The 27,549-nt window shown below is 39.9% G+C and overlaps 1 protein-coding gene across 1 annotated transcript in view; it reads right to left on the reverse strand.

The window, feature by feature from the left end:
* The window catches only part of TBC1D8 (TBC1 domain family member 8), a 48,867-nt gene that overhangs the window by 18,924 nt on the left and 2,394 nt on the right, over positions 1 to 27,549 (reverse strand). The window contains exons 2-5 of the mRNA XM_058824177.1: positions 16,157 to 16,312; positions 11,692 to 11,810; positions 10,115 to 10,343; positions 6,200 to 6,440 (exon numbers count right to left, since the gene is read on the reverse strand). Coding sequence (XP_058680160.1) covers positions 6,200 to 6,440; positions 10,115 to 10,343; positions 11,692 to 11,810; positions 16,157 to 16,312 — 745 coding nt within the window. The remainder of the gene's footprint in view (positions 1 to 6,199; positions 6,441 to 10,114; positions 10,344 to 11,691; positions 11,811 to 16,156; positions 16,313 to 27,549) is intronic.

Below are 27,549 nucleotides of genomic sequence, written 5' to 3' on the forward strand. Positions count from 1 at the left end.
CTCCCTCCTTCACCCACCTCCTTCTGCAGACACCTTCCCTCTGCCCCAGCCCTGTTCCCTGTTAAAATATATGTTGAGACAAATGAAGCCACCGGCTCAATAAGTAAATAAATTATTTGTTTGGGTTTTGGGTTTTTTAGTTTAGTTTAATCCATAGAAAAAGACTTAGCCACAAGAAACAGGGAGGAAGACAATCCAGAACAGAGACCTGAGAAGGGAGGATCTGTATCTGCAAGCAACAGAAAAGACAGAATGCGCTCAACCAGCGTTCAGCTTCTGCTTCCTTCTCAAGCATTATCTTCCTTAATAATATTATCCAAAGAAAGCAAATAGTCTCCTGTTTTTTCACAGAGAACAAAGAGAAACCCCCTTTGTGAAGAAAGACAAAAAGGTTGCTCCTGAGCTGAAATTCCACAGCGAGAGTAACTCTGATAAGTGCCTGCAGCGATCTACCATTGTGACAAAGCTGGATCAGGATATGCCTCCTAGCTAACTCACCACTAAAATATTTTCCATTTCTGCACAGCACAGATGAATGCTGCTGATAGCATCTGCAGTCAGGTCTTGTAGAGCTCTGCTCTCCTGCTATTGTGCTGCAAGGTAAGAGCCCCCCTGCATCTACTTGGTTGTGGAGATTTCTTGACCTTTATGTGAAAAGAGGCCTTACACTGAAGAGTGGGCCCTCTACTGAGGCATGCATGTCTGTTATTTAAGAGCTGACTGTTTCTTATGCTCCAAAATCTGAAGTTTCTGAGTCTTCGGGATTTTCCTGCATTTCCTGGGGCTGTGGGCTCCACATGCAGGGACTTTCAGACAACAAACCACAGGATTCTAAGCTGAAGAAGAATGACAGTCACATCTGAAACCAAGTAAATTCACCAGCACTGTATCCACCCCCACTCACCCGTGGAAGGCTGCCAATCCCAACATCCCTGGAACTGCCTATCCCCCCATGACTCACACAGGGACACCACAGGGAACACACCAAAGCCACGGCTGCCCCAGACACAAGTGCTGAAATGGGCCAGCCTGCTTGGGGGAGGGATCCCGGAATAAAACATGGTAGCAGAGGGACAAGATCCTGTCAGCACCTACCACTGTGGGCTCAAACAAGAGGTTTTATTCTAAAGTTGAATACCAAGAATATATTTCCTGTTAAGCAAGCAAATTCTAGGGCTTAAAGGTCTCCCTTCATAAACACAGCCAAACAAAATTAGAGTTGGTTAAAAAAACCCCTAACCCTACAACTCTAAAAAACCCACAAACAAATTTAGCTCCTAAAACAAGACAGGCAATTTTTAAAATATAATACAACAAAGATGGGCCACATCACCAAGTTCCACAGCTTCCATTTAGAGTTTCACAAGACCTCCAACACCAAAGAGAAATGCAGTCTTTCTACTTACACCCCTACCTGTTCTAAAATTTCTACTCTTGCTTAACTATTTCCAAGTCAGTTTGGTTTTTAAGCAAATGCAGGATACTGCAGTGGTACTTAAATAAAAAAAGGAAAGCTATCGTTATGTTAAAATAATGTTTACTGAGTATTTACACAAGCATCAGAAGAATAAAAGGCAACAAGATGCAACTGCCTTGTTCCCTACTTTTCAAAAAACTCAGCAATTCCTTCTGAGTGCAGCTCCCAACCTGTGTGTTATGGGATCGTGGACTGCCTCCAACTCCAGCACTTCAAAGTGAAAGGCAAGCCTGAACTGCAATAACTCCTTGTGCATGACCCCCACATTACCTTCCAAGAGCTTTAAATTAAAGGAAATAACACGCACAGGTCTAACAAAATGCCTAAAACCATCAGGATCCTTCAAATGCTGTCCTCACTGTCAAATGTTTTTCTGTGCTTTAAATCCAGCAGAAGCCAACTTGGCAAGATTTTAGCTCTGCTGAGTCACTTGTAGCCGGTCTAAAATCTAAACAGCCTTGCTGACCTCTTGCTTCAAGAGACAGATTACTACATCCTTCTTACTATTGAGACTCCAGAAAGTAAGATACTTTGGAAATAATACATCCAACAATATATGTCTTGTTTTTTAAAAGAACTGCTAAATTTATGTGGGAAGAAAGGCTTCTTATAAGCAAGTCAGGAGATGTTATCTGAGAAGAGCCAACATGGTCTTGTCAGGACACATGTAAACTGAACACCGTTCCCTTACACAGCAGGAACACTAGACTTGTAGATGAAGGAGTTGCAATGAATGTTTTAGCCAAAATTTATGAAAGTCTTGATATAGCCTCTCATGGAACTAATTAAACTCGAACTGGTAAACTGTTGGACCAAGACAGCTGCAAAAGAGTGCCTCAAAACACAGTCCTTCAGGGCTTCCTAATAAATTAGAAGGTTGTATCAAGAGGACCCCCTTGGGAATCTGTCCTAGATTAGCTTCTGTTCAATGTCTTCATTAGCAACCTGTATGATGGATCAAGAGACTGTCATTAAACCTGCGCTTGATGCAAGGCTGGTAGAGGCTAATGAACATAACAAAAGGATGAAATTCAGATTTATAGTCATAAATTTAGGGGATGTTGTGGAAAAAAAAATTACAAATATTTTCAGCTGTACATCATAAGCTTCACAAATGCAGCACGGAGATGAACTCCACCAGGAGCCATCCCTGGATGTTACAAAGGAACACACGCTGAACAAGAGCCAACAGCCTCATGCTCACAGGAGGAAGAGGAACACTGGCTGGGCTGCAGAAGTTCCTGGCTACCAAGATGCAGCATGGCAGTCCCAGAACTGGCAAGGTTACTGGGGCAATTCTATATCCCACCACCATGCACCTGCCCCCACATGGCATCAGCGATGAATGTCCAGGGAAGAGTGACCAGAATGGCTAAAATCCACTGATAAGAAAACCCTGGTGGAAGTAGGGCAGTACAGGTTTAAAAAAAAAAAAAAAAAGAAAGAAGATACACATCAACCCCCAAACACACAAATGATTGCTCTAAGTGAGCACAAAGTGCTCTAATGAAAGTGAGCACTTCTGATCTCTTCAATAGTACTGAGTAGAACAAAAAGTGACAGACCCAAAAAGTGTGGCAGATTCAAGTTAGACCTCAGACTTCTAAGTGACAGAACAGTGAAGTACTGGTATGGATCCTGATATGCCCTTTACTGCAAAACCTAAAAAACACATTGGCAATCACAAAGAGATAACCCAAACCCTACCTTTTGCTACAGAGATGCAATAAAAGGAACTTTTTTCTAGTCACATTCTACTTGTTGCTCAAGGTTTAAAGCATTCTCAGATTCTGTCTCTGAAGGAATAAATGCAGATTGAAGTGACATTTATGACTCAGGATACTTCAAACAGTTTCCATTGAGCTTAGATCACTGTTAACAACCTTCTTTGCCTTCACATGAAGCAAAGTCATTCTCACTGGTAACTCACAGTTAAACATGAAGAAAAAAACCTGATGTGGTTAGAGCCTGGGAAAACATATCACACTGTTGAAACCTTACTTATACCAGCACTAAAGCTTTGAAATTGTGGGTTCTGCTCTGGAGAATTTCTCACTACATTTGAGAAATGAAATGGGTACTTTTACATCCTGAAAGAGATGGAAATTAGAAGTACAAGAAACCTATACCAGAAACTGCTGCAGCCTTTAAAAAAAAAAAAAAAAAGAAAAAATAGTTACCATATGTGTTCCAGTAAAATTCTATGGCACACACATATGCCTACAAGAAATGGCAATCATAGGTACCAAACACATCAGCTTTATTTTGCTTTTTATGGCAATTACCTCCATTGCCATTAATCCCTTCATAATTCATTGTTCTGTGCATAACAATTTCATTAGACAGCACAAAAAATTGCATACTGACTTATTTGACTCTGGCCATGATATAATTTATGTCACAGGCTGTGGGCCTAATCCCACGGCCCCTCTGAGTCCCATCCCTCCACTGCTCAGTAAGATGACTCCAAGAGCCTCAGGAATGGCAAAGGTTTATGGTTTTCAGACTGTAGAATAAACAGATCATGACAGCACTGAAAATGTATTTTTATAAAAATAAATATATTGAAACAAGCCTCTCACAAAAGAGAGTCTAGCAAACACAAGACACCTACAACTTCATTAATTTGTCAGAGCTGGAATAGTTCAAATGATATATATGTCTGCTTTCGTTTTCATAGATTATTATTTGCTTCCAAATCATGTACAAGAACTAACAATGACAATTAGAAGGAACATGTTGAGAGGAAAGTAATTGTTCTTGTAGTACTAAAATGGCTTCAAGAAAAAAAGCAGCAACCAGAACTTCATACACCAAAAAAGAAAAACATTCCCCCCAAAACATGTTAACACTAAAAACCAGTTTATCCACTGTTCAAACTACAGTCTTGCTTAATCACCTTACATCAAAGTGGTTGCTGAAGTGGGACAAAGGGCACCAGAAACAGCAACTTATCCAACCACTACCTAATTCATGCAGAAGAAATGGGATCTTGGTATCATCCATGCCATCCCAAGTCACAGTACAGGTTAGAGAACATCTTAACCAGGAAATCTCCAGTAAATATATTTTTATCCTTCCTTCTCCCTGTGCTCCTTTTACTTTATTTTTTTTCTTCTTTAGTTGGAGGGAAGGAGAGAGAGAATCAGTTTGAATAAGTGTGTGAAATGGTTTCTCTTGCTTGACCACTAATGGGGACATTGCTCTTCAAAAATGCCACAAGGTACTTACAAGATGACTCCCTGAGAGCCCCTTTTTATAGCATATTACTAAGCTTATGCTTTTCTTTAAAACTGTAATTTTATTTTCTTTCCATTCAGTTAGTATCCCTGATTCAAAGACTATTTTGGGAAATGACAACAACAAAAATTGGTAGATGCTGAAAAATATCTCCCCCCAGGTTTTTGTTACATCTCCTCTGGATTTCTCTTCTTGCATCTAACTTTTCAGCCCAAAAGCAGGAGGAACTTAAAATGGTAAACCATGGAAAGGGGCTGAGATACAACCTACCACAGCCATGTTCTGCATTAGCTAAAGCACTAACATCCCTACATCTCTTGAGCCAAAAGCCTCCAATGTTAAAAAAACCAAGTTACACAGATAGTGTAAAAACAATGGCAGCTCTTGTATCCAAGGAACCTTGGTTATTAAAAAAGCCTGCAAAGATGTTTATGGCTGCTCACCACTGTGTTACCTCAAGTGAATTCTTCAATGATGAAATCCTGGTGTCACTGATTTTCCTTACTGTGTGTACATATGAAATTGCAGAGGAAGTCCATTTTATTGTTTTAAACTCCACTATGAAACTTTGCAGAAGTGTTTAGCTGAGATATAGGCCCACCACCACTGTAAAAATGTCCCTCAGAAACAACAAAATGGCTACTGGTTTCTCTTTTTGGGAAATGGTACCATGCATTCCTCATGTTTTAGTCAGGAAGCAACACCTCAGTGATTCCCTTCAAACCCTGGCAGAGGGAGAGGAAGGAAGAGCAGGAAAGAGCATGATTCAAGAGAAGATAACTGCTCCACAAACATCCCATTCAGAAAAGAAGTATTTTAAATCACCACCTTAACCTTGATGCCCCAGGCAAATTCCAGTTAGGGCTAATCCATCCTGCCCACCTAAAATTCCTCAGGGCAGCTTCCCTCCCCCTTTAGCGAAGCAGCAAATAAAACACAGAGTTGTAAGCAGAGAAACAGCCATCAATCTTTCCCTGAGATGCATTTCTGTAGTGGGAGAGGAATGCAGGGATGCATTTCAGGGATGTGAGGGGTAGAGCCGACAATAGCAATACCACAACTGTGTTTTTTAAGTCCTGTAACTACTTGCTAAATTGGCTATGGCAATCACACTAGTGAGAATTCCATGTTTCAGATGGGATCAAAAGCAGTAATTCCAGAGAACTGAAGGTACTAGGAAAGCCTACATATTACCAAAAATTTAAGCAAAATAATGCTGCTCTTCAGGGAAGATGACAAATACCCCTTGCTGCAATCTTCCCTTCTATGGGAACAGTATTTTTGAAACTTTATGCTGTTTAAGGGAAGAATATAAAGTCAATAAATGTATCTTGCATAAAGTTAAAATGCACCTTTTGGATACACCATAACACACTATGAAGTCTCTTTTGCATCCAATCAAACAAAGCTTTGAAATCTTAGCCAGCTAACACACCAAACCATGAATCCCACTATTGCTCATATGACAGTTGAGCTATTTACCTCTTAGTAATCTGAGTAGGATCCTGCAGGCCTGGATCCAGTTCAAAGATTTCATTATCCAGTAGCCTTCGGAGTGTCACATCTGCCAGCTGCTCCATGATCCTGAAAGCCTCAGCAATATTGAGGAAGGTGGAGAAGTCGCGCTCCTTGTTTGCTGTGGTGACACGGACTGTGTCCGTCATGAAGACATTGGAGGTTCTTTCCAGCTTCTGGACCTCAACCCAAGGGATGATAAGTTTCACTGCAATCCAAGAGAAGAGCAAAAGTGGGTTGGAAACTTTGCTTCCATCTTTCAGATTTGGGAAACAATCAAATTCAGAATGAAAAGCAAACCAAAGAGGAGAGAGAGAAATTTTTATGGGCAAGACCAAGCACATGCTGAAATGTCTGTTACGACTCTGCATTCAATCTCACCCACTCCTTTTTCAGAATCTCTCCCTCAAAATTTTAACTATCTTCACAAGAAATGCTAGACTGGGGTGGTACCTTTGCAGAACATCTGCCATACCCTGTGCTCCTAATTCCTTTACAAGTCATTCCTGCAGCCTGCTTCTTCACCACCAGAAGAAGCAGTTCATCTCCAGAATACAAAGATGAGAGGGAAAAGCTTTGTTATCTCCTAGAAACAAAACACTAGGCAGGTGGAAAACCAATTACATGCGCAGTTACTTTAGGTTTTAAAATAAAGCTAGGTCCCCTCCAAAAGAAAGCTTTTTTTGGAGACTGCTATAAAGTATAATTACGACTATAAACAAGACATTAAAAAAGCTGCCTAGCCTTTGGGATCTTTCCATTTGGTTACTTTTTACTGAAAAGATGCACAGGGCACATCTTGCCCTAAACATTAACTATAGTCAGGCTTGTTTATAGAGAACAAGAAGTGTAGGACACTGTTCTCTATACTTAAAGCTGTTGAATCATATAAATACAAGTGGCAAACAGAATCAGCTTACTTTAGATAATTACTGCAGGATGTTACTCGCCTCTCACAGGAATCTCTGGGTAGAAATTAGGCTGGAAAGGACTTTAAAACAGATTCAATTTCTTCTTAACAACTGTTGGAAGCTTCCCAGATTTCTCTGTGCCAATAACATCAAGGCTACACCCCTTAACATCCCTAGCTGGTCTCCTGATGCCAATAAAGCAATAAAAAGGCAGTAATAACAAACATTGTCATATATATATGACATTTATCAAAGATCATTCATTACCTAAGGAGCAACCCTCAGCAAGTTTTCTGTACTACATGAACCACAGCTGTCAAGATTATTTACAGATTGCGTTTTTTCTTACTTAAATAAAGCACAGCTGCATCAACATGCAGAGACTGTTGCAAATGATCATAAAATCAACTGCACCAGCCCAGCCAAGGGAAGAAAGATTAAATACTGCTGTAGCAACAGCACTGCTGTTCAGGCAGGTCAGAGTCACACAGGCTCTACAGTGCTGGTTACAGAAAAAGCACAACAGCCTGTACAGGACTCAAGCCACTGATAAAAGGTACAAAATCTTCGAAGTTGCAGAAAAACACAGATTTAATTAAAAATGTGAAGAAACCTTGGCACACCCTTCCAAGCTATCTGATGATCTAAACCTCTGAAATCCTACAAACACTTGAAGTTTAGATAAAAGGGACTTGTCCTGGAAAAAAATTTTCCATGGAATTTATATTCACATAAATCGTAAATTAATTTTATGAGAAGTTGAAAACAGGTTCTAATATCACATTCCAGGTCACTTCAACACAAAATGAAACAAAAGAAGGGAAAAGACTTGCCAGAAGCAGAAGACGTAACACTCTGCCTATAAATAGATTTCAGTCTATGATTTGGAGGGATTTTTATAGAGGTAAAACACAATTGAGAATTAATTTTATTGCAACTCATATATTGAGGGGTTTTTTCTGTGTAGTATTGAAGAATACAATAAATGTGATTTCTTAGCAATATTTTCAAGACCAGATTTAACCAGATTTCATTTGCGATTGCTGCCTGAAAAAGACAAAGGCAATGAATCACTTGTTCTGCATGTAATCAGCATCAGCTTCTCAAACAGTAACAACCAGAACAGTATTAAATCTGGATTATTCCCTGTAAAACAAATATTTCATAAACATGACAAAACACTAGCCTAGAAACAGAAGTAATCTGCTTTATCACAATCAAGGAAGTGGGAATCATTTCAGCATATATGCTGCTTCCCACGGAGCTAGGGAAGTTTGTTTAACCAAAAGAAAATTCAGGGGGTTTTCTCACATTTCCATGCAAATGGGAAGACAATGTGACTGACTGCACTGATGAATGAACAGTGCATTTTCCATGGTCAAAATAAAAGTTGCAAACGCATAATTGTTTGTTTGTGTTTGTGTGATTTTCATAATGAATATCATAAAATATATGAGAATAAATCTCTTCTTAAACAATACAACATGATATTTTATTTCCATTATCATTTAACAATCTGTGGTATTGCATAAACAAAATTTTTGGAACCATATAAAGGGTTTTTCGCTCTCCCTCCTCCTTCTACTGTTATCTATCATTAATAAGTATAATTTCTGCTTTGTGTGCTCTGGCAGACTGGCTATCTCAGATTTAATAAGAGAAAACCTGCAATGATAATAAGAAGAAATGATTGACAAAAAATTTAATACTAACCAGAAAACAAGGGGATTAAACAAGAACTCACATACCTAGTACATGAAGAAATTCCATTCTGTTCTTCCCAGCATAACTCAACTTTTGTTTTTATAGTGAATAACAAACTTAGCTGCACTTCAAATATAATTCTCCCAAACTTAGCTGCACTTCAAATATATTCAAATATAATTCTCCCATCTTTAGTGATATGACAAAATAAGTAGCTTGAAATAATCTAAGGGAAGAAACGACCTCCAGCTCTAAGAATGTCTTTGTATGCTTCCAGTCTTAGAAATTACAAGTTACTATCTTTCTTAAGATGAACTTCATTTCTAAATCTACCGCTATGTCTCAATATTAAATCCAGTTAGAATATGGCAAAGTTTTCCTAACTGATCTGACAAACATTGCTATATTTACAGCAGTATAGGTTTCTATTGCTGACTTTGTTTAAGTTCCAGCAGGATAAACAGGCCTTAAAAGGCCAGAGGTTTATGCATAATTTTACTAAACAGAGAAATGCTGCAGAGTTTAAATGGCTACATTCATTATTACATTTTACATCTGCTACTTTTATTTTTACTTTCTAATATCTCTTCTGTCAGGCTTTCCATTCTCACAGTTCTTTCTCTGTAGAAGAACACCACAACTAAATCCTTAGAACTTGCTGAACCATCTGAAGGGCCAAAAAGCCTCAGGATATGCCTCTTTTGACCTTACTGCACTGCTATTCAGAAACACAAACAAATCCCTAAATTGCTGTTGTTCTTCCTTAAAAGCTCTGAATTTTCACCTGGTTCTCCAGGGCACATTCCTTCTATTTGTCCTGGGATTTCTTCAGGCAGGCAGCTTGACTCAGGCACCCCTGGCCCCAGGAGCCCTTCCCCTACCACCCTGCCGCAATCTGATGACTCTGCTCTCCTACCTGTGGGAGGGACCCATCCTTCCTCACCATTTTCAGCACTAAAACTCCTCATTTTAGAACTTGTAGGAGGTCTGCTACATGTTAAGGTTGCTTCACCATGGCAAAAAGAAAAAACAGGTAACAACTATGTCTGTGTGCTCTTGCAGTGTTATTTTAATTACTGGATTCATATTAAAACACAGAGGCTGGAGTGAAATTTTAATTAAACAGGATTTTTCACCTAATAACTAAAAACTCAGAAACTAAACTTCAGAGGTCAGCTAGGCTTTTCATGAGAACCCTGGTTATTCTTGCTTTTAAATGTATTTATATTTCTCCCCAGCATAAGATTCCTTATGCATTTACACTTACATTCTTTGCCCAGGAAGAAGGAATAAAAACAGAGATGATTGATGCTCAAATAAAGCCAGCCTTGCCGAGGAACTTTTCCTTTCCAACAGCAACAGGAATAATAGGTGATCAACTTCTCTGCTTCAGGAAAATTAAATCTGGATTCAAATTTCACCAGGGCTTCTCGGAACTTCTCGGGGTCCTCCTCCTGCTCAGCGAGTTTGCTGCTCGTTTCCTCTGCAATCAGTGCCTGAGCCCAGAACAAGACCATATGTCAGCATAAAGCTATGGCACACTCAGGCAAGCTGCTACAAGCTGCCCATTCAAATTCTAATAATGCAACACTTTATTACAAAGAAATTCCAGTCAATTTGCAGTTTTCACAAACGGAGAAATTTCTCTGGCGCTTGCATCTCTCACACATTTTGAATGCTCCCAAAGCAAGACTTCTGGGGCCTTCTTTACCTTATTCATAGTTTTTTCAACAAGTCTGGCAGAACTGTATCTCTGCACTTTCACTATGGCTTATGACTGCTCTTATTTTGTATACACAGAGTAAAAATAGAGTAACAGTTGTGGCTCCTGACCAGTACTATTTACCTATGAAGAAGCAAAGCAGTCAGATGTGTCAACAACTTGAGACATGCTTGGAACCATTACAAACACCATTTCAAGAACATCTACATAAATGTAATTAAGATTTCAGATTTTTAATAGTGGTATTACAACAAAGGAGTTAAGTATGCATTGCACCAGGCAGACAAATAATCCATATGTTACAGCACCTGCTATTAGTTTGTAGTTACCAAGCAATCCTAACGTGCTAAAAGTCTTCAGCACGTGCAAGGGTCCAAAACCTGGATTTAACATTAACTAATGAAACCTGAAGAATTTTAGATATGCATTCTGCTAGGTAACAGGCTGTCACTGTGTTATCAAGAGAGATTAACTGTATTTGGTGTTTCAGTGCACTTAAGACAATATGCCATTTTTTAAAGAAAGCAGGAAAAAAATAGGGTTTGTACAGTGAAGTTTTGGTTTTGTCCTCTTCTTCCCCAGATTCAGAGCCCACAGAGCTCACAGCAGCAAGGCTGAAATTCAACAAATACATTATGTTCCTACAAAATTTCCAAACTGAAAAAGAGGCTATGGAGGGAAGAGCATCCCATTAAAACTCTTAGCAAGAAAAAGCTTGTAGCAGGACCTGAGGTACAGCAGCCACCAGTGAACCCACGCTCCCACCCAGACATCACCAAGCTCCTCTTAGAGTTTGTATTTCATTAAAAGCAGAGCTCAGGACTCCAGGCTTTCTAAGTTACTCCCCACATGCCATTGTTTTTTTTTTAAATCCAATTTATGGTCACAAAATTCCTTTCCTTTTAAAATTCTTTAACCTTCCGAAAGGATGCTCATTTCTCCAACCCTGTGGTGAGCCAGCAGCACCATGTGCTGGCCACATCAGGTGCAAGAGCCACATAGAAAACAAGTCATGTTTATTTGGTCAAAACCAAGGATGACTGACAACAGCTTCATGACATTCTTCTAATAAACCACATGTAATTGGACAGGGGAGGGTGCAAGTGAGACAGTTTCCTTACCTTGACTTTCCCTTTGACAAAACTAACAATATCTTCTTTATTGTCAAACACAGACAAAGTATGGAGCAAGTTTTGTTCCAGCCATTCCCAGTGCTGATTTATTTCCTCTGCAGTGGCACCTGGAAAAGCAAAAAATAGTATATTAAAACTAATCCTGCAATATAAAATTGAAAGGAAGGGAGGAAAAAAGTAATAAAATGCACTATTTCATAAATTCATTTGGAGAAATTGAACTTTCAGCCTCAGAATTCTTAGTAGCAAACAGGTCAAAAAGGTCTCATTCATAGCAGCATACTTAGAGAAAAACAAAACCCTCATTGTTTTAGAGAATTAGTTTTAGGGCTTTTAGTTTTATCTTCTCAAATGCTCTCAGCCAGCAAATGCTGCACTAAAAGTCAAAGCAGAAAAAACATCAAAACTTCATCCTGAGCTGCCAGACTGCAGCTTATTCTAGCATGACATTCTCTAAGTGGCCACTTGATTTATGCCCTGTTCCCAAAAGTCCCTGATCTTCCTCTCTCCCTCCCTCAATACACACATGCACACACACCCCCCCCACACAAACACATGCACACCCTTTGAGAGGAATACAAGCCCCTCCACAATAAATAAAGTACCTAAAAAAGAGTTTGGTTCAGCAGCACCTAAAGGTTCTACAAGAGAACATTTCTACAGTTTGGGGAAGAAATAAAGCAAACAGCAATCTCTGACTAATACAGCTTTTCAAATCTTTAAAGCTTCTTTCTCTAAACACCTGAGGGGTTTGCTGGTTCTTTAAATCTAATCTGTTCACACTAACTCCAGAAATAATATTTCCCTCATTACTGATCTGCTTTGGCTCCTTCTGCTTGAAACTGAATTGTCTCTACATGACACAAGGACGGAAAAGTCATAGCAAGATGGGCACCATACAGGGCCAACAAGGGAAAATTTGAGGCCTCCAGATCCTACTGGTCAGTAATTAGACATTATAGGTAAAAAAGTAAAGGCAGTAATAGGTGCTTCTCCTAGTGCCTTGCTTGTGGAAGAAAGAAGAGAAATAGCTGTATGTAAGAGAAATACAAATCACACATGAATATAATAATAAAATTAATCTCAAATAGAAGACCCATTATCTCAAGATTTATTTTGTGTGTACATTAGTGATGCATCATGTTGCCTCACAACAACAAAAAATGATAAATTTAGGTGAGGATTTTCCATTTCCCTCTGCTCTGTTTTCCATGCAGAATGCCAGCTGGCAGGGAAACCTTCCATGCTTTAACTTCCCTGACAGGAAGGTCTTGTAATGGAACTTCTTAAATATCATTAATCAAGGTTAAATTTAAATTAAAAAATCATACAATTAGAGACACTTAAAAGCCCTTTAGGTCAAGAAAACAAATTATATAAATGCTTAAGAACACCAGAAATAAGAGTAATTTTATATTGAAATGGCTGCACAAAGCAAATACTCAGTTGACTTTTTATTTCTGAGTAACCTACAAGATACCAAGTGTATGGGCAAGCTGTCAGGCTGCCTCTTGTGAAATAAGCTGAGAGCAAGATCCCTTTCATAGTAGCATCCCCACTGCTGGGACTGCTCTGAGCCCAGGCAGCAGCTATACTCCACAGGGACTCCTGCAGTATCTCCTGCCTGCCCCCAGGATTTCTGCTCAAATATCAAAAGATCATTTTGGCCCTTTCATTTGGTCAGGCCAACTCAATTTTTTGAGTCCCTTCTTTATTTATAATCTCTATTTCATAGTTTAAAGTTGTTCTGTGATTTGACCCAAGCACTGCCAATCTCTTATTTCCTCTTCTTGTGCTGCTGTTCTGCACAGAATTTCATTCCACCTTTTACCACCTCCTTCATCTGCTCATGTCAAGTGTTTTGGCAAACCACTGCCTCATTCCTCAGAATCTTTTCTTTGAACCCACTTCTCACCAAATCCTTTGCTCTCCCTCTCCTAAAACCAACTTTGCTTGACTGAGCCTTGAGCTTCTTTTTTGCCCAGGAGCCTTCTGAAAGGAAAATTCAAGTGGCTCTACACAAGGGGTGAGGTTAGACTTTTTTTTTTCCTGTACTGGTATAACATGATTAACCATCTGGATTAAAACATCTCTGCCAGAACAGCCGTGCAGGGATCAGATTTCCTAGCACCCCTCTGAGATTTGCAAATGTCTGTAACAGACCCGACCCTTATGCATATATTATCATCTAAACCTACAGCTCCTGGAACAGAGGGCTGCCAACATACAATGCAAAATGTCATTTTAATTAACTGCCTGATGACATGATGGCTGTCCACAATTAAGTTCCACTGCAGAGGAAAGACTGGAAGGAGTTCCTGGAACTGCTCCTTGCCCTCACTGTACAGCAGCAGGAACTGGTGACTTCTGTGTGGGAAATGTCCTTCTCCAGCTTTCCAGGAAGGGGCTGGGGTGATGCTCCTCTGCCTCCCATTGCCAGCTCTCCCCTGGACACTCATGTCAGGGTTTCACAGCAGCAATATTATTCACAAACAGCTTCTGCTCCATGGTTTAGTTCTGTGCAGCTCTGGCAACTGTGCATGTTCTACCCATGCAGTGCACAAAACAGACCCCTCTGCTTTCTGCTCTATTACTATAAATCTCATTTTCTCAGGGATGAGCATCCATTCATAAGAGCCAAAGAGAATTTTAGAGAACATTAATCATGTAAGTTTGTCTCAGCAAAATCCTCAGCCATTCCAACACAGCAAGTTTGTCATTTGTAGTTCCTTCAAAAAATAAAAAACCAAAATCAAAAAATCACACCAACTTCTGTGTGCAGTAAGAGTGTGGGTGGGGCAAGGATCTGCCCCCAGAGAGTAGCATTGCATATGTTCAAATAACCAAGAAGCCATGAAAGCTTTTCCAGTGAAAGCTACCTGGTTTCATCACAGGACTGTACCAGCATGAAGCTCTTAAATTTCTCCATGAGAGGGCATTACTTAAATATAAAAAGGAGGGGAGGAGAGATAGAAAGCACAGAGCAATTGTAAAACAAAGAAAACCTAGCTAAAAAAAAATTGCCCAAATAGACTTTATGCAAGCTTCTTCACACACACATCTGGCCCAGGGAAAAATTCCCAGTATTAATGGGGAACATGCAGAGGAATCTCTGCTGAACCAAGGAAAAATTGCTGGATGAGCATGTAGAGAGGAAAGGGTTAGAGTGAATATATAAACTTATGACTCTTCCACTTAAGGGACTACTATGTCAAACAGTATCAATGACATATCAATATTTACATTACCTAACTATTTCATGGCTTGATCTGTATAAGAAAGAACAGAATAGGATAGCATATTGTCACTTGGAAGGGATCTACAGCAATTACAGAATGGGAAAGTTTGGAAAGGACCACAATGGGTCATGAGGTTCAACCTCCCTGGTCAAGCAAGGTTATCCCAGAACACATTGCACAAGATTGTTTCCAAATGGCTCTTGGAAGTCCCCAGTAAGGGACACGCCACAACCACTCTGGGCAATCTGTTCATTTAGTAACAGGCCCACATTATTCTTTGTTTTCCTTTTGTTATTTATGCATTTCAAGAAGCTCTTCTTGTTTTCTTTGAAATGCTGGGAATCATCTAGTCCAACTGCCTGACCACTTCAGGACAGACCAAAAGCTGAAGTTAATAAGGACATTGTCCAAATGCCTCTTAAACACTGGCAGGTCTGGTGGGACATCAGCCACCTCTCAGAAGGAATCCTGTTCCAGCATCTGGCCATCCTTTCATTAAAGAGATGCTTCCTAATGCTCCCCAGCCACAGCTTTGAACCATTCGAAAAGAAAACTGCTGTAAATTTCAGTGCTAGGATTTTTTAGATGGGAGCAGAAGAGAAAAGAACAGTCCTACACACTGGCCAAGCAACAGTGGGGTGAATGGAACTTCAGATGGCTTTTACTGGGTCATGGCAAGGCTGCAATTCATGTTAATATCACGTTCCTGAAGATGAGCTTGACTTTCAGAAGTTGCAGAAACATTGCAAAAGGGATTAGTGCGTAACAGATCAGCAATTTTACATTCTCTCCCTCTCCAACAACTTCGTCTCCTAAATCTTCCAAATGTTCGAGTTATATTTCATTATAGCAAAGTGTGTGAAGACATTTCACAGTAAGCAAGTGAAGGACTAGGCTGGTGAAAGCCTAGACTAAGTAGCTTCTTGCTGTAAGGGATGACCACTACTGTAGGAAAAGATATGCATAGGAACAGAACCACACTACTTTGCAGCAGAGAAAATTAAAGCAGCAAACCACCCTCAGCTAAACAAGTTTTCCATTGAAACTTAATGTTCCTAGGCAACACTTTTTCAGTGATTTTAACCAGAGGTTAATTTTGTTGTTAAACAAGCTTTCCACAGACACACAGCTAGCTGGGGTTACCTTGAGCTTCCTGGACATGCAGACACTGACCATGCTCAGAATCAGTTTGGGGTTTTCCGTCTGTGACTCACCAATAGCTATGGCCCAGTAAACTTCTGATCCATTCAATAACTCACCACATGCAATGGCAGAGTAAACCTGAGAGCCTGGAACTTGGAGTAAAATTCGAAATGGAGCAACGCGGGCATTGGAGTCTAACACGGCGTCCAGGGCACCAACCAAGCGACCTGCCAAGAAAAAAAGGGGAAAAGAGGATTAATGCCAGTTCTTACTTCTGTAGCCTGCAAGCTGTTTCACAGTTACAGCCATAAAACTAAAATACAGAATGTAACGATTCTTCCCCAGTTTTATCTTCTAATTTAAGGTGCTCAGAAGGCAAAAGGCAAACCAGATTAGAAGATCAAAAGCATATAGAATTATCTGCATTTCTGGTTTTGCCTCATATATATGAATATAACCACATAACTAAAGTGGAAAGACCTGAGGGCATCTTAAGAAGTTACTGTTCCAGCCCTGCTCCGAAGTTGGATAAATACACCTATGCTCTAAGTGGTGTTTGTCTAACCTGTTCTTCGAAACCCACCACAATCGAGATGCAACAATTTCTCCAGGTAGCCTCTTCCACTATTTTTATTAAATATTCTTACCAAAGAAAAAAAAACAAACACAAAAACCAAACCAACCAAACAAACAAAAATGACAAAAACCAACCAAACAAAACACAAAACAAAACCAAACAAAAACCCTAACAAATAACCCTACCCTAAACAAACAAGTCAACTACTACAATCTTAAACTTTCCTGCTGGAAATTAATCTTGCTCCCTGGAACATGCAGAGTAACTGGCCACAGGCACTTCTGATATTAATGTTCAACATAACAAAAATTATCATGGTTTAATGATTTCTCTCTATTTCTAAAGAAATCCAAATCATCTCATCTATTCCTTTTTGGTCATGTTTTTCAAACAGCTCACTGCTCTTGAACTTACACTGGAATCTCTCCAGTTTATCTTCAAGAATGACGCTCAACTGGACCTGATGCTCACTGCTTCTGAAGGCTCACCACTGGCAGAAGGGAAGATCACCTCCTGTATCTTGCATCCCTACCACTGTATCCAAGAAAGCTTGCAGAAGTATTCCACTGCAAATCACCACTTGATTTCAGTACAGACAAATTCATTTTGAAGAGCTGCAGCAATTGCTGACCCCAAAATGACTTTCCAGTCTGGAGGATACCTGGAGTTCCTGGAGTTTCTTGCTACCCATTCCCCTGAGCAGGTAAAACCAAGCTATCCATGAAAAAGTTATCTGAATGTCATGATTTGCATATGCAAGCTGGCATATTAAAGTAATGCAAAATTGGTTTATGGTGCCTACAAATAGCAATTCAGGGCAGTTTTATACTCAATTTTCCCAAGCATTCTGCAGAGACACAATCTCCTAAGGAAAGGGGGGGCAGAGAGTGAGGAACAGCTTTACCATGTTTGTTTTATCCCTACAGTATCTAGGAAGTTTTCGGTAATACTTTTTTTCGCTTTGTAACTTTTTAAACCTGTAGTATTTTTGTTTCTTCACCATTAACCCAACACAAAAGGAACTAATCTCCATCTCCAAAAGGTTTGCCAGCTCTTGGCACCACATGTTGTTTTAAATATAGCATTCTCCAGTCCATCACCCAAGTGATTAATGGAAATAATAGAGACCTACAAAGTCCTAATTGCCTTCTCACTTGGATAACAAATGACAGCTAATTAATTTGAGCATAACACAACCAAACAGCATTTGAACCGCTTTTGAGTCCAGGAGCTGTAAGAAGCTCACATGGAACAGCATCAATAACCTGAGAGCAAAGAAAATTACATTAAATACTTCCTCCTTGCACACACACAAAACATCAATGATGCTTTCAAAGCCAAGCAGAAGTTGGATGCAATATGTTTTAAAACTGTTCAGTGAAACACTCTTCAACAGCAGTTTGCTTTTCACTTAAATATGTGACCAGATATTACACCCATCTATTTAAAATGGAGATCTGAATTTGCAGACTGATGACATGTATAATATCTGAAATTGCTACATGCTCTCCTATAACTACAAGAAAAAAGCATAAAAACTCATCCTAGTATAAAAGGTACCAAATTAGCTGTGCTCACAGAAAACAGTATGCAGAAAACTTTAGTGTGCAGTCTTCAAAACATTGGATTAAAGCCAGTAGGAGAGCATTTAATGATGCAGAGAACAGAAATAGAGTTTAACTTCCAAATTTCAGAATTGATGATAGGTCTAGGAGAAAGATTCTTTTTCATTTCACTAAAGTCATAGAAAAAAGTCAACTAACAGCAAGTGCTACCAAAATCCCTAGAGAATGCTTAATGAAAATAAGATTTGTGAAATATCTTTTTTCCTTTCGGAAACCATGAAAAAAACACATGACAGCACAGAAGTAGCTGCAAAGTTTTGCCTTACTAATTCTTAGCCTGTGCAAAATTAATTCCTTTTTCTCTTCCTAATAACAGACCAGAAAACCCAATTCCTCTTCTCACTGTTTACTTCTGCTTACAATTTCCATTTTGCTTACAAACTATTAAAAAGAAACCCATTCCTCCTTCAACTGTACAAAGAAATAATCACCTCCCTTTTCTAAACTACTCATAGCTAAAATATTAGCTCAGGATGACAAAGAGGAGCCAGAACTAAGACACAAAGAGAAGAAAAAGAGTGTGGCCATCAGGATACGCGCCAGAATAAAGCCCAGGTGGCCTGGCCCCTCTAGGAGTGCTAGGGAACAGCAACCCCACACACAAATCCCAAGCCATCCACAGGGAGTCCTGTCCTGTCCCACCGCTGCCAGGAGGGGCTGCAGTGGGGTCACAAGGGGAGCAAAGGAAAATCAGAGCAAGTACTGCTAAAGTTGAGCAAGCACAAAGAGTGGGTCCTATCCCCGTGTTTGGAGGCTCCTTTATTTTTTGGCTGAGACTGACAGAGATAGAGAACAGAGAAAAGAGATTACTAAGAGTGCATTTGCAGAGGGAGGAAAAGGATTCAACATTAATATACACACCCTGGCCAATATGATAATTTCGTTCAAACTGTGGTAGCAAGAAAATTACAAAAAATAGAGGCAAATTTTTTTCCAGGGTAAGTTGCCTCATAATTCATTTGGGGTAACTTTTGCATCATAACATTGAAAAACAACCAACCTAAAGATTCCTGAGTGAAGAAACAAACAACAGTATACTGATGTTGAAACTTATGCTATGAAAAATACCCAGCTTGTGAGCAAACACCTTCCTCGTAACGTGTCCAAACAGCTGGTTCCATGGAAGGGTCTCTTATAAAAGAGAATCTGTTTAAAAAACAGAAGGGTATCTGGCTAGTAAGATAAATTACATTAAGAGTCTCTGGCTCACATATTGATGTATCAGCTTGCCTTCAGTCAGGGTGATGCAGACCTCTTCCACATCATAGATGAAAGTGAAACCATTTATAATTCAACACTGCAAAAAATGAAAAGGAAACAGAAGCAGAAGAGGGAAAGAGAACTGCTACCCTGGTTTTCCCTTTTTTTTTTCCCCACCCTATATGAGACAAGATTTTTGGGAGGAACTTAAAATTCAGAGTAGCTCTTCCCCTTTAATGAGCCACTTCACCAGCTTCTTGTCCATTTACTGACCTCCCAAGACACAGAAATATTTCAGGAAAAGCAATTTACCATACAGTAACTGTACTATGGAAAGCTGCAGACATTGGTTTACAAAGCCTCTCACGAAAGACCACTGACAGAACATGGCAGGTTCCTCAAAAGGTGCAAGTTTCTTCATGCAGAAGGAATATTTTTAGGCTAAAATTCATAGGCAGATGTCTGGTGTAATATACATACTTTTGACACATATGGAGAAGAAAGAGAAGTGGAAAGACACTTTTCTACTGAAGTTATATGCTTCTCAATAAATCTAAACACTTTAGCTGGAAGCTGGATTTCAGATAGAGGCAACATCTATCTATATTTTTCAGAAGTATATTTACAAAACATATCTGGAAAACGCACTAGAAATCCCATGCTTTATTTGGTAGTTTTTATTTCACTGAAACATCTACTTTCATGCATATTTGGTTGCTTGACTGAAGAAAACACCTTCAAGTAAAACACATCTTTTTGTATCAAATGTATGTGCATACTTTGGATACAATAGAAGAAATAAATTTAAGTTTAAAATTAGCATGAAACAATTTCAAATTCTACAACAGGTAAGTACCGTCTCTGCTTTACAGAGGTCAACCTATAACCACATAGAACACAAACAGGACATCATGCACTATGAATTTGCTGAGCATTTCTTCACACACAAAAAATTAATCAAGGATATTTCTATAAGGATCGGGTTCTCAAATGAACTATCAAAAGTGAACTACTCTTCTTCTTTAAAGATATGGTTTCTCCTCCCATTTAAAGATAAAAGATTGCATTACAATGTCTCTTGTGTCATGTTCACAACTAATCTAGTAAAAGGAACATGTTTATATTAAGTTAACTTTACACCAACTTCTACTAAATGTTCCATATCTTTCAAACTAAAGAATGCAGGCTCCTTTCCCCAATCACTGTTAATCATCTATATGGGATTTTTAAAATAATTTTAAACTTCCAATGCATGGGCCAGAGTGTGAGTAAAGCTGAACTCAAACTAGAATCTCAAACTGAAAAACTATCTACTATTTCCACCTTTTAAGACAATATTCAAGAGGCAGTCCAAGATACCCTCTACATACAGCAAGATGATTTCTACCTACCTCCATCATATATGAAAGGTCTTAAAGGGAAATTTTTGAGAACTTCTCAAAAATGGGGTGGCCACTTCAGCAGCTAAACCATGCTGCAAGACAGAGGGACTCAGGAGTCCGGGACTAACAAGTTAATAAAACCCTCCCAAAAAAAAATAAAACAAAAAGGGAAAAGACCAAAACTGCTTGCATTTTTTTTTTTTATGGGGGCAGGGGGGGTAGGAAGTGAAGGGGGGCACTGGGGGAAGAAGAACAGGGAGAAGATAAAAAAGGAGATTTAAATCTAAGTGACAAGGAAGCCTGCGGTGTCACAACACTCAGCATTGTTACCCTTTCAGTTCTCCTTGGTTTTTAAGTAAGACACTTAGTCACCACAGCCAGGATCTTTTGATTAACACAAACTCATCCATCCATTACAAAGTGGGGAATGAAAGCCAATGTAGTTCCAAGAAGCAATTACATGTGGTACCTGCAATTGGTCAGTAAGAAATTCTGATGGCACTTTTAAAATCTGGGGAACAGAGGGTCAGATGCACAGAGGCACCTGTTCCCACATAGCCATGAACTTCCCAAATCAAGCACTTACACCCTCTCTACAAATGAAAAGAGTCCAGCCTGCATCTCCAGCATCCTGGAGAACACCTTTAGTCACTGTACAAACAAAGTGACTGCTGCAGAAGTTTGAAGCAGAGAGAAAACTGTCCTTCCTCTTCTAAGTCCTGACTGAAAAGTATTTGCCACATCTAGCCCTTCCAAGAAAACAGGCACAGGACCACCACCACACAAGGACCCAAACCAGATTGCCAAGATGTTCAGGGACTCCAAAGCTGAGGTTTCCCTCAGCTGCAGGAACCTGGCACTTCCAAAGTCAAGAAAATTATGGCACCACATGGTCTCTAGGGACTGCAGCGACTGATCTGTAGGGACATGAAAATGAGCACTTGGTGGCTATGCTCACTCATATCATGCCAAAGCCATGTTTTAAGTACTCATACCCTCTTTTTTCAGGCAGACTAGGTTATTTTTGTAAGACAAAACCAGCAAATTGGGGTATTTACAATTACAGTCACAGAGCAGCATTGCTCCAGTGCAAAACCATGAAGGAAAAATCATGCCTTCGAATTCATCCTTGGGAGCTCACTGCTGCTTGCTATATCTGCTGCACCAGAGAAAGAAGGGGGAAGAAAGAAAAATAAGCCCAGTTGTCTGAAAAAAGCTGTACTCTTACTGGAAAGGAGAAAGCTCTTCCAGGAAGTGGAAGGAACAGGCTGCTTCCCAGTGGCTGCAGTTTTACAAGGAGAGTTAATAGCTGCAAGAATCACTCTAAGCTGTTTAGGCATGTGAATTGGGAGAAAAGAAAGAAATCAAACAATTCACATGATCATAAAAATAAAGGTGGGGATTTTTTTAAGGACAGTGAAATTGAACAGCTTCAATAAAGCAGAATTAATCTTGGCTTTTTGAGGCAGAGAAGCACTTCATACCCTGAATCCTAATTACACTTCTCCACATAGCTTCCTCCATCCTGCAATGATTTACAAACAATTAGTGTCTCAGAAGAGCCGTGGTGGGCAGCAATTAGCCATGCTAGGGGAGGCAAGCAAACTGCCTGAAGGAACAGCCCATCTCCAGGCAGAACACAGGGAGGGACACGTGGAAGTACCCATTCCCTAGCCCTGCCATCCTGGGCTCCAGCTGGAACACAAAGCTGCTTTTCACACCAACCCGGATAAGCTCAGCCTGGCCAAAGAGCACTCCTGGGACAGCACCAAATAGCACAGATTGCTTGTCTGGCTCTGCAAGGCATCTCAGAAGCTCTCCCTAAGACCAATGTCCTTGCTGAGAGAGGGATGGCAGGACCATGAAGCTGATTTTCATCAGGCCTCAACCACCCACCATGCAGGAGCTCTAACTTGTGACCATGACCCCATGGGTGGCCCAAAGCAAGACCCAGGGCTGAGATGCAGTGAGGAACCCTGCAGCCTCTATCCTCACGCAGGGAGTGCCAGCCCTGGGCATCCCAGGGCTTTTGAGCTGCACCAAGGTAGGATACAGCCCAGGGCAGTGGTCATGAAGCTACTGCTGGCCAGGGGTGGCCCCCAGCATAAATCATTGGGAACATCTCTAGATCTTTCATATCATTTGATTTCTCTAAAAGTTCAGAACTCAAATGTTTAGTGGGTTGTTGATTTCAGTCAGGCCATGCTAAAATCCATGTTTTTGATGGATAATAACACCATCAGTTATGCAAAGCTGCTAATAACAACAGCTTAATGCAACCACACTGTCTTTGTTGAATTCTGCAAAACTGTATAAACAGGTTTTGATCCAATACAGTGCCCATTCAAAAGTATTCATGACACTTCTACCACCAGAAAAAAGGAGTTGCAAAACTCATTTGGGTAAGTACATAAGAAAAAGGATGAAGGAGAACTCCTGCAACGGCTGTAGGAAGGCTCTGTTTCCTCTGAAATGATAAGGGCTCACCACACTGAAAGATAAGCACAGACAACATTAGATTTCAGCACAAAGACCTAATGCTCCAAGTATTTATTCACCCAGGAAAATACCCAACATCCAAGCCCTTACATTACTTCCAGCACAGACCTTGCCAGATCAAACACTGCCACTGGGTAAATTGGTTTCTGTTTAATTGGGACTTTTTTCAGCCTGGTATATAGAAACAAATTGTAACAAAACACTTAATCATTATGCCTAGGTCTCAGTGCTATGGAGGGAAGGTGGACATGAGAAATGTGGGGAATTCAAGCATTTCCCGTTGGGGCTGTGTCCCATGGTCCCCATGACTCCCCTATCCCTGGATGTGATGCTAAGTGCTTGTGTCAGACCACCACACGCAGAGAGAGAGACCACACAGGAGGAAGAAGTGAGATGAATTATGCACTGTCTCTCCGGGAATGGTGGAAATGGCATCCCCACGCTGGAGCACCGATTATTTCTCCCCAGCACAGCTTCCCCACGGGCTGTTTCCCCAGGTGGGCATGCTGCCATGGCAAAGCACTCACAGCTGCTTATCTCAGTCCTCTGCCATCAGTCCCGCTCGAGCCAAGCCTATTTTTATAACCCTGAAGGCCACTGAGCCAAATGCTTTGGTTCTCATGTTACAAGTAAAAATACCTGAAACTGTTTTCCACCTGAAAATGGACAAGAAGATGGGATATACCAGGTGCTGCTGCAGCCCTGTAAATTATTCAGACATGCACCACTACTCAGGGGAATATAAAAAAAGTCTCTTTTTTACAGGTGGGTTCTGTAAATAATGCTGAATAGACCAAACTAGTGCTACATTAACTCACCCATCACTGACATGTTCATTTATTTTATAAGGAAGACATTTTTTCCTGCAAGGGTGGTGAGACACTGAATCAGGATGCCCAGAGAAGCTGTGGATGACCTGTGCTGGCAGTGTTGAAGGCCAGGCTGGATGGGGCTCTGAGCAACCTGCTCTAGTGGGAGCAGTCCAGGCCCTTGGCAGGGGGGTTGGAACTAGGTGGTGTTCCAGGTCCTTCCAGCCCAAATCATTCTAGGATTTTCCTGCCTGTTTCTGTGCCATTTGGCCTCCACATCATGAAAATAAAAAGCCACTGCAGGGTTTACTGGATTAGTCTTGCACAAGGTGGTGGTCAGTCCCTGTGCAGACACTACCCAGCCCCTCCTTTCCAAGCACAGGTATTTCCTCACCTTTAATACTGGCACTTAACACACTGCTAACATTTCAACACAAGCACCTGCATTTCACCTCAGCAGTGCTCAGGAGCAGGTAACTCACCCCAGAAAGGCAAGCAGAGGGGCCAGAGTGGCACACACAGCTCAGGGGGCTCAGAGGTCAGGAACTGGGGTGCCCAGCTTTGCAGGTGGCAGCTTGGCACCCTGCTCCTATCCTTCCTTCCAGCTCATGCCTCCTGGCCAAACACTAACGGAGAAGCCATCCTCTTGGGAAAGCACTTGTAAGTGTGCATTCTCCTTAAAAAAATGTTACAGTAAAATAAAGAGAGGAAAAAAGGGAAAAAAAACCTGCTGATCTGAATTCCAGTTGTGGGCAAGGCTAGATAATGTTTTGACAAGAGTCCAAGCTTTCAATAAAGTATGCATATTTCTCCTTCTCCTGTGCAAGGCTTCAGAGAGCTGTTCCTTAAGGAAACAAAACCATGAATACTGACAGTAACCATTACCAATATCCTCTATTAACATCAGTATTGTGGCACCTTCCTCTCTTCAAACTGCTTAATTTAAAATGAAAGTGTACTGTTGGGTTTGGGGTTTTTTCATTTGTGCTGAGATTGAGCCTAACGTATTTTGGTATCCTGAACATATATTAAGACAAAAAGGAACACTTTTCTGAAAATTGTATTGGGATAGGCCTTTTAATATTATTCTATTTGATAATGACTAATTATGATATTTTTATAATTAATATTATGATATTTGATAATGAATAATTCATTTAATATGAAAGGCTACTAATTCCACCTTTTGCCTCTCCAGAAAATAAAAAAAGTAGTATGGGGATTCTTATTTGCATTCCCTAGTAAAAATCCAAGTCTTCAGGTATTTTGGACCCTCTTCTGCTGCAATGTAATGAACAGGGGCAATCTAGATGAATTCCCCATCTGAGCTGCAGCAATCTTCATCCACTGAAGTCCTCTTACTGCCTTCCCCAGAAATAGACTCCATTATGAAGTTATTTCCTTCAGGCCCTGGGAGATGTGCAGGGCCACTAAAAGCTGAGCTATTGACAATGATTACACGACTGCTTGGACAGTAGAGTATGAAGGAGCAGCAAAAGATCTTTTAATTTTTCATTTCCAGGAAAATTTTCCAGAGTTTATCCGTAGCCATTTCTCTGTATGCCTTATAAAAACTAACACCCAAAAAAAGTGAAAATAAGGAAGAAAGGTCTTATCACACAAACTAGACAGTTCTCCACTCAAGAGGTAGTTTGTAGGTGATTTCAAAAGCTATTGCCCTGCAAAAAAATTATTTAAGAGAAAAATTTAAATCCTCCAAGCTCCATTAAAGATGGAACTTGGAAATGTATTTACCATGCCTACCACGTTTATATTTATTAAATCAATAATAAAGCTTAGATTCATATACAGAAGATGTTTTTTCTGCCAGTCTATTATATTCAAAGTTGTGAACCAAAAAGTTTTGTAAGAACTAAAAAATAAATTAATTTCCTTTTAAAATGTTAGTCCTCTGCAAGTTTCAAATAATGCAAAACTATATCCAGCTTGGAAAGTGCCCTGAGCTGAAAATGGAAGCTAGAAGAGTAGGGGAAAATATCATAGCTAAATTACAAACATGGGTAAAACAAGAACAAAACATAATTTTTTACTGATCTAGTTCAAGAGCGAAGTTAAAGCACACTGTATCTCAACCAGACAAAAAGCTGCTTGAAACAAGAGTTCATTTTAAGGTCTTATTTAATCTTATTTATAAAAGGAAAGATTTACAAGTGTTGCTAAGTGGGTTTTTATATGCTAAGAGTGTGCAATGTGAAGCACTGTATAAACAAAAACTGCAGCACTAGCTGCTTAGGAAGGGTGAAAGATTGCTCAGTCCAGCACTCGTGATAAAATCCTTCCCAACTTATCCCAGAACAAGCAGTGTTGCTGTCAAAATGCAGAAAACTAAGCAAACAGGAAGGTGCATGAAGGTTTCAATATCCCTTCCTAAAAATTAAAGTAGTGATTCATTTAAAGGCTAAACCATCTTGCAGTATTTACCACAAGGCATTTAACAGTATTTTTACTACTGTCATATCAGGCTTATCATTCATATGTAATCTCAGTACCAAAGACATCAGTAAGTATTAAATCCAACTAACTCTGATCTGTTAATCATGGCTACATCACAAATCTTTTTCTGTAGGGATCACTACAGTGCTCTCCAATTAGGCAAAGAAAACCCCAAAATCAACAGATATTGATAAGCTAAATAATTGTTTCAATCTATAACTTAAAATTAGTCATTAAATAAAAAATTACTACTAATATTCTTAAAGTATTTCTAAACATTTTCAATTTTCTTTTTAAGTCTCTAACCAGCAGAGCTGTCAAGAAGAGATCCAGGTAAAGGAGCAAGTTAAATATTTACTTGAAAAAGCATATCCCTAAGAAAGACAAAAACCAGAATGAGACTGGTGAAGCAATGAAGAGTTAAATACAACCCCCATCATTGTTCGTACCCTCTGCTTGCAAGCCCAGTGTGCATTTGGGAACTGCCCTAGGACACAAATTAAATAACAGTAGGAAATACAGTCTCACTCACAAACATCTGCTCAGCGTCTGACAAAAACACAGTACACAAAGAAACACAGATATGGGGGAAAAGCACTTTTGTGCAAGAGACTGTCTTCAGTGCATTCTTCAGGAATTAAATCCACATAAAATATACCCTCCAGCTGTGCTAACTTACTCTTACCTAATAGTTAAAATGCCCTGGTAAGAACAAAGAAGAGTCCTAGAAGAAAGCGACAGGCAAATATGAGAATTGGGCCATAAAACAGATGTCCTCACACAGTTCAGTGCAAACACCACGTTGTGGCAACATGCACAAGGGCAACTCAGGCATCACACCTTTCCACCCTGCTGAAAGCAAATCATGTCACAGGTAGTCAGCTGCTCCATCTACACCTGTATGAAATCTAACATTCT

Source organism: Ammospiza caudacuta, chromosome 2, assembly GCF_027887145.1.
Source record: "Ammospiza caudacuta isolate bAmmCau1 chromosome 2, bAmmCau1.pri, whole genome shotgun sequence".
Taxonomy (NCBI): Eukaryota; Metazoa; Chordata; class Aves; order Passeriformes; family Passerellidae; genus Ammospiza; species Ammospiza caudacuta.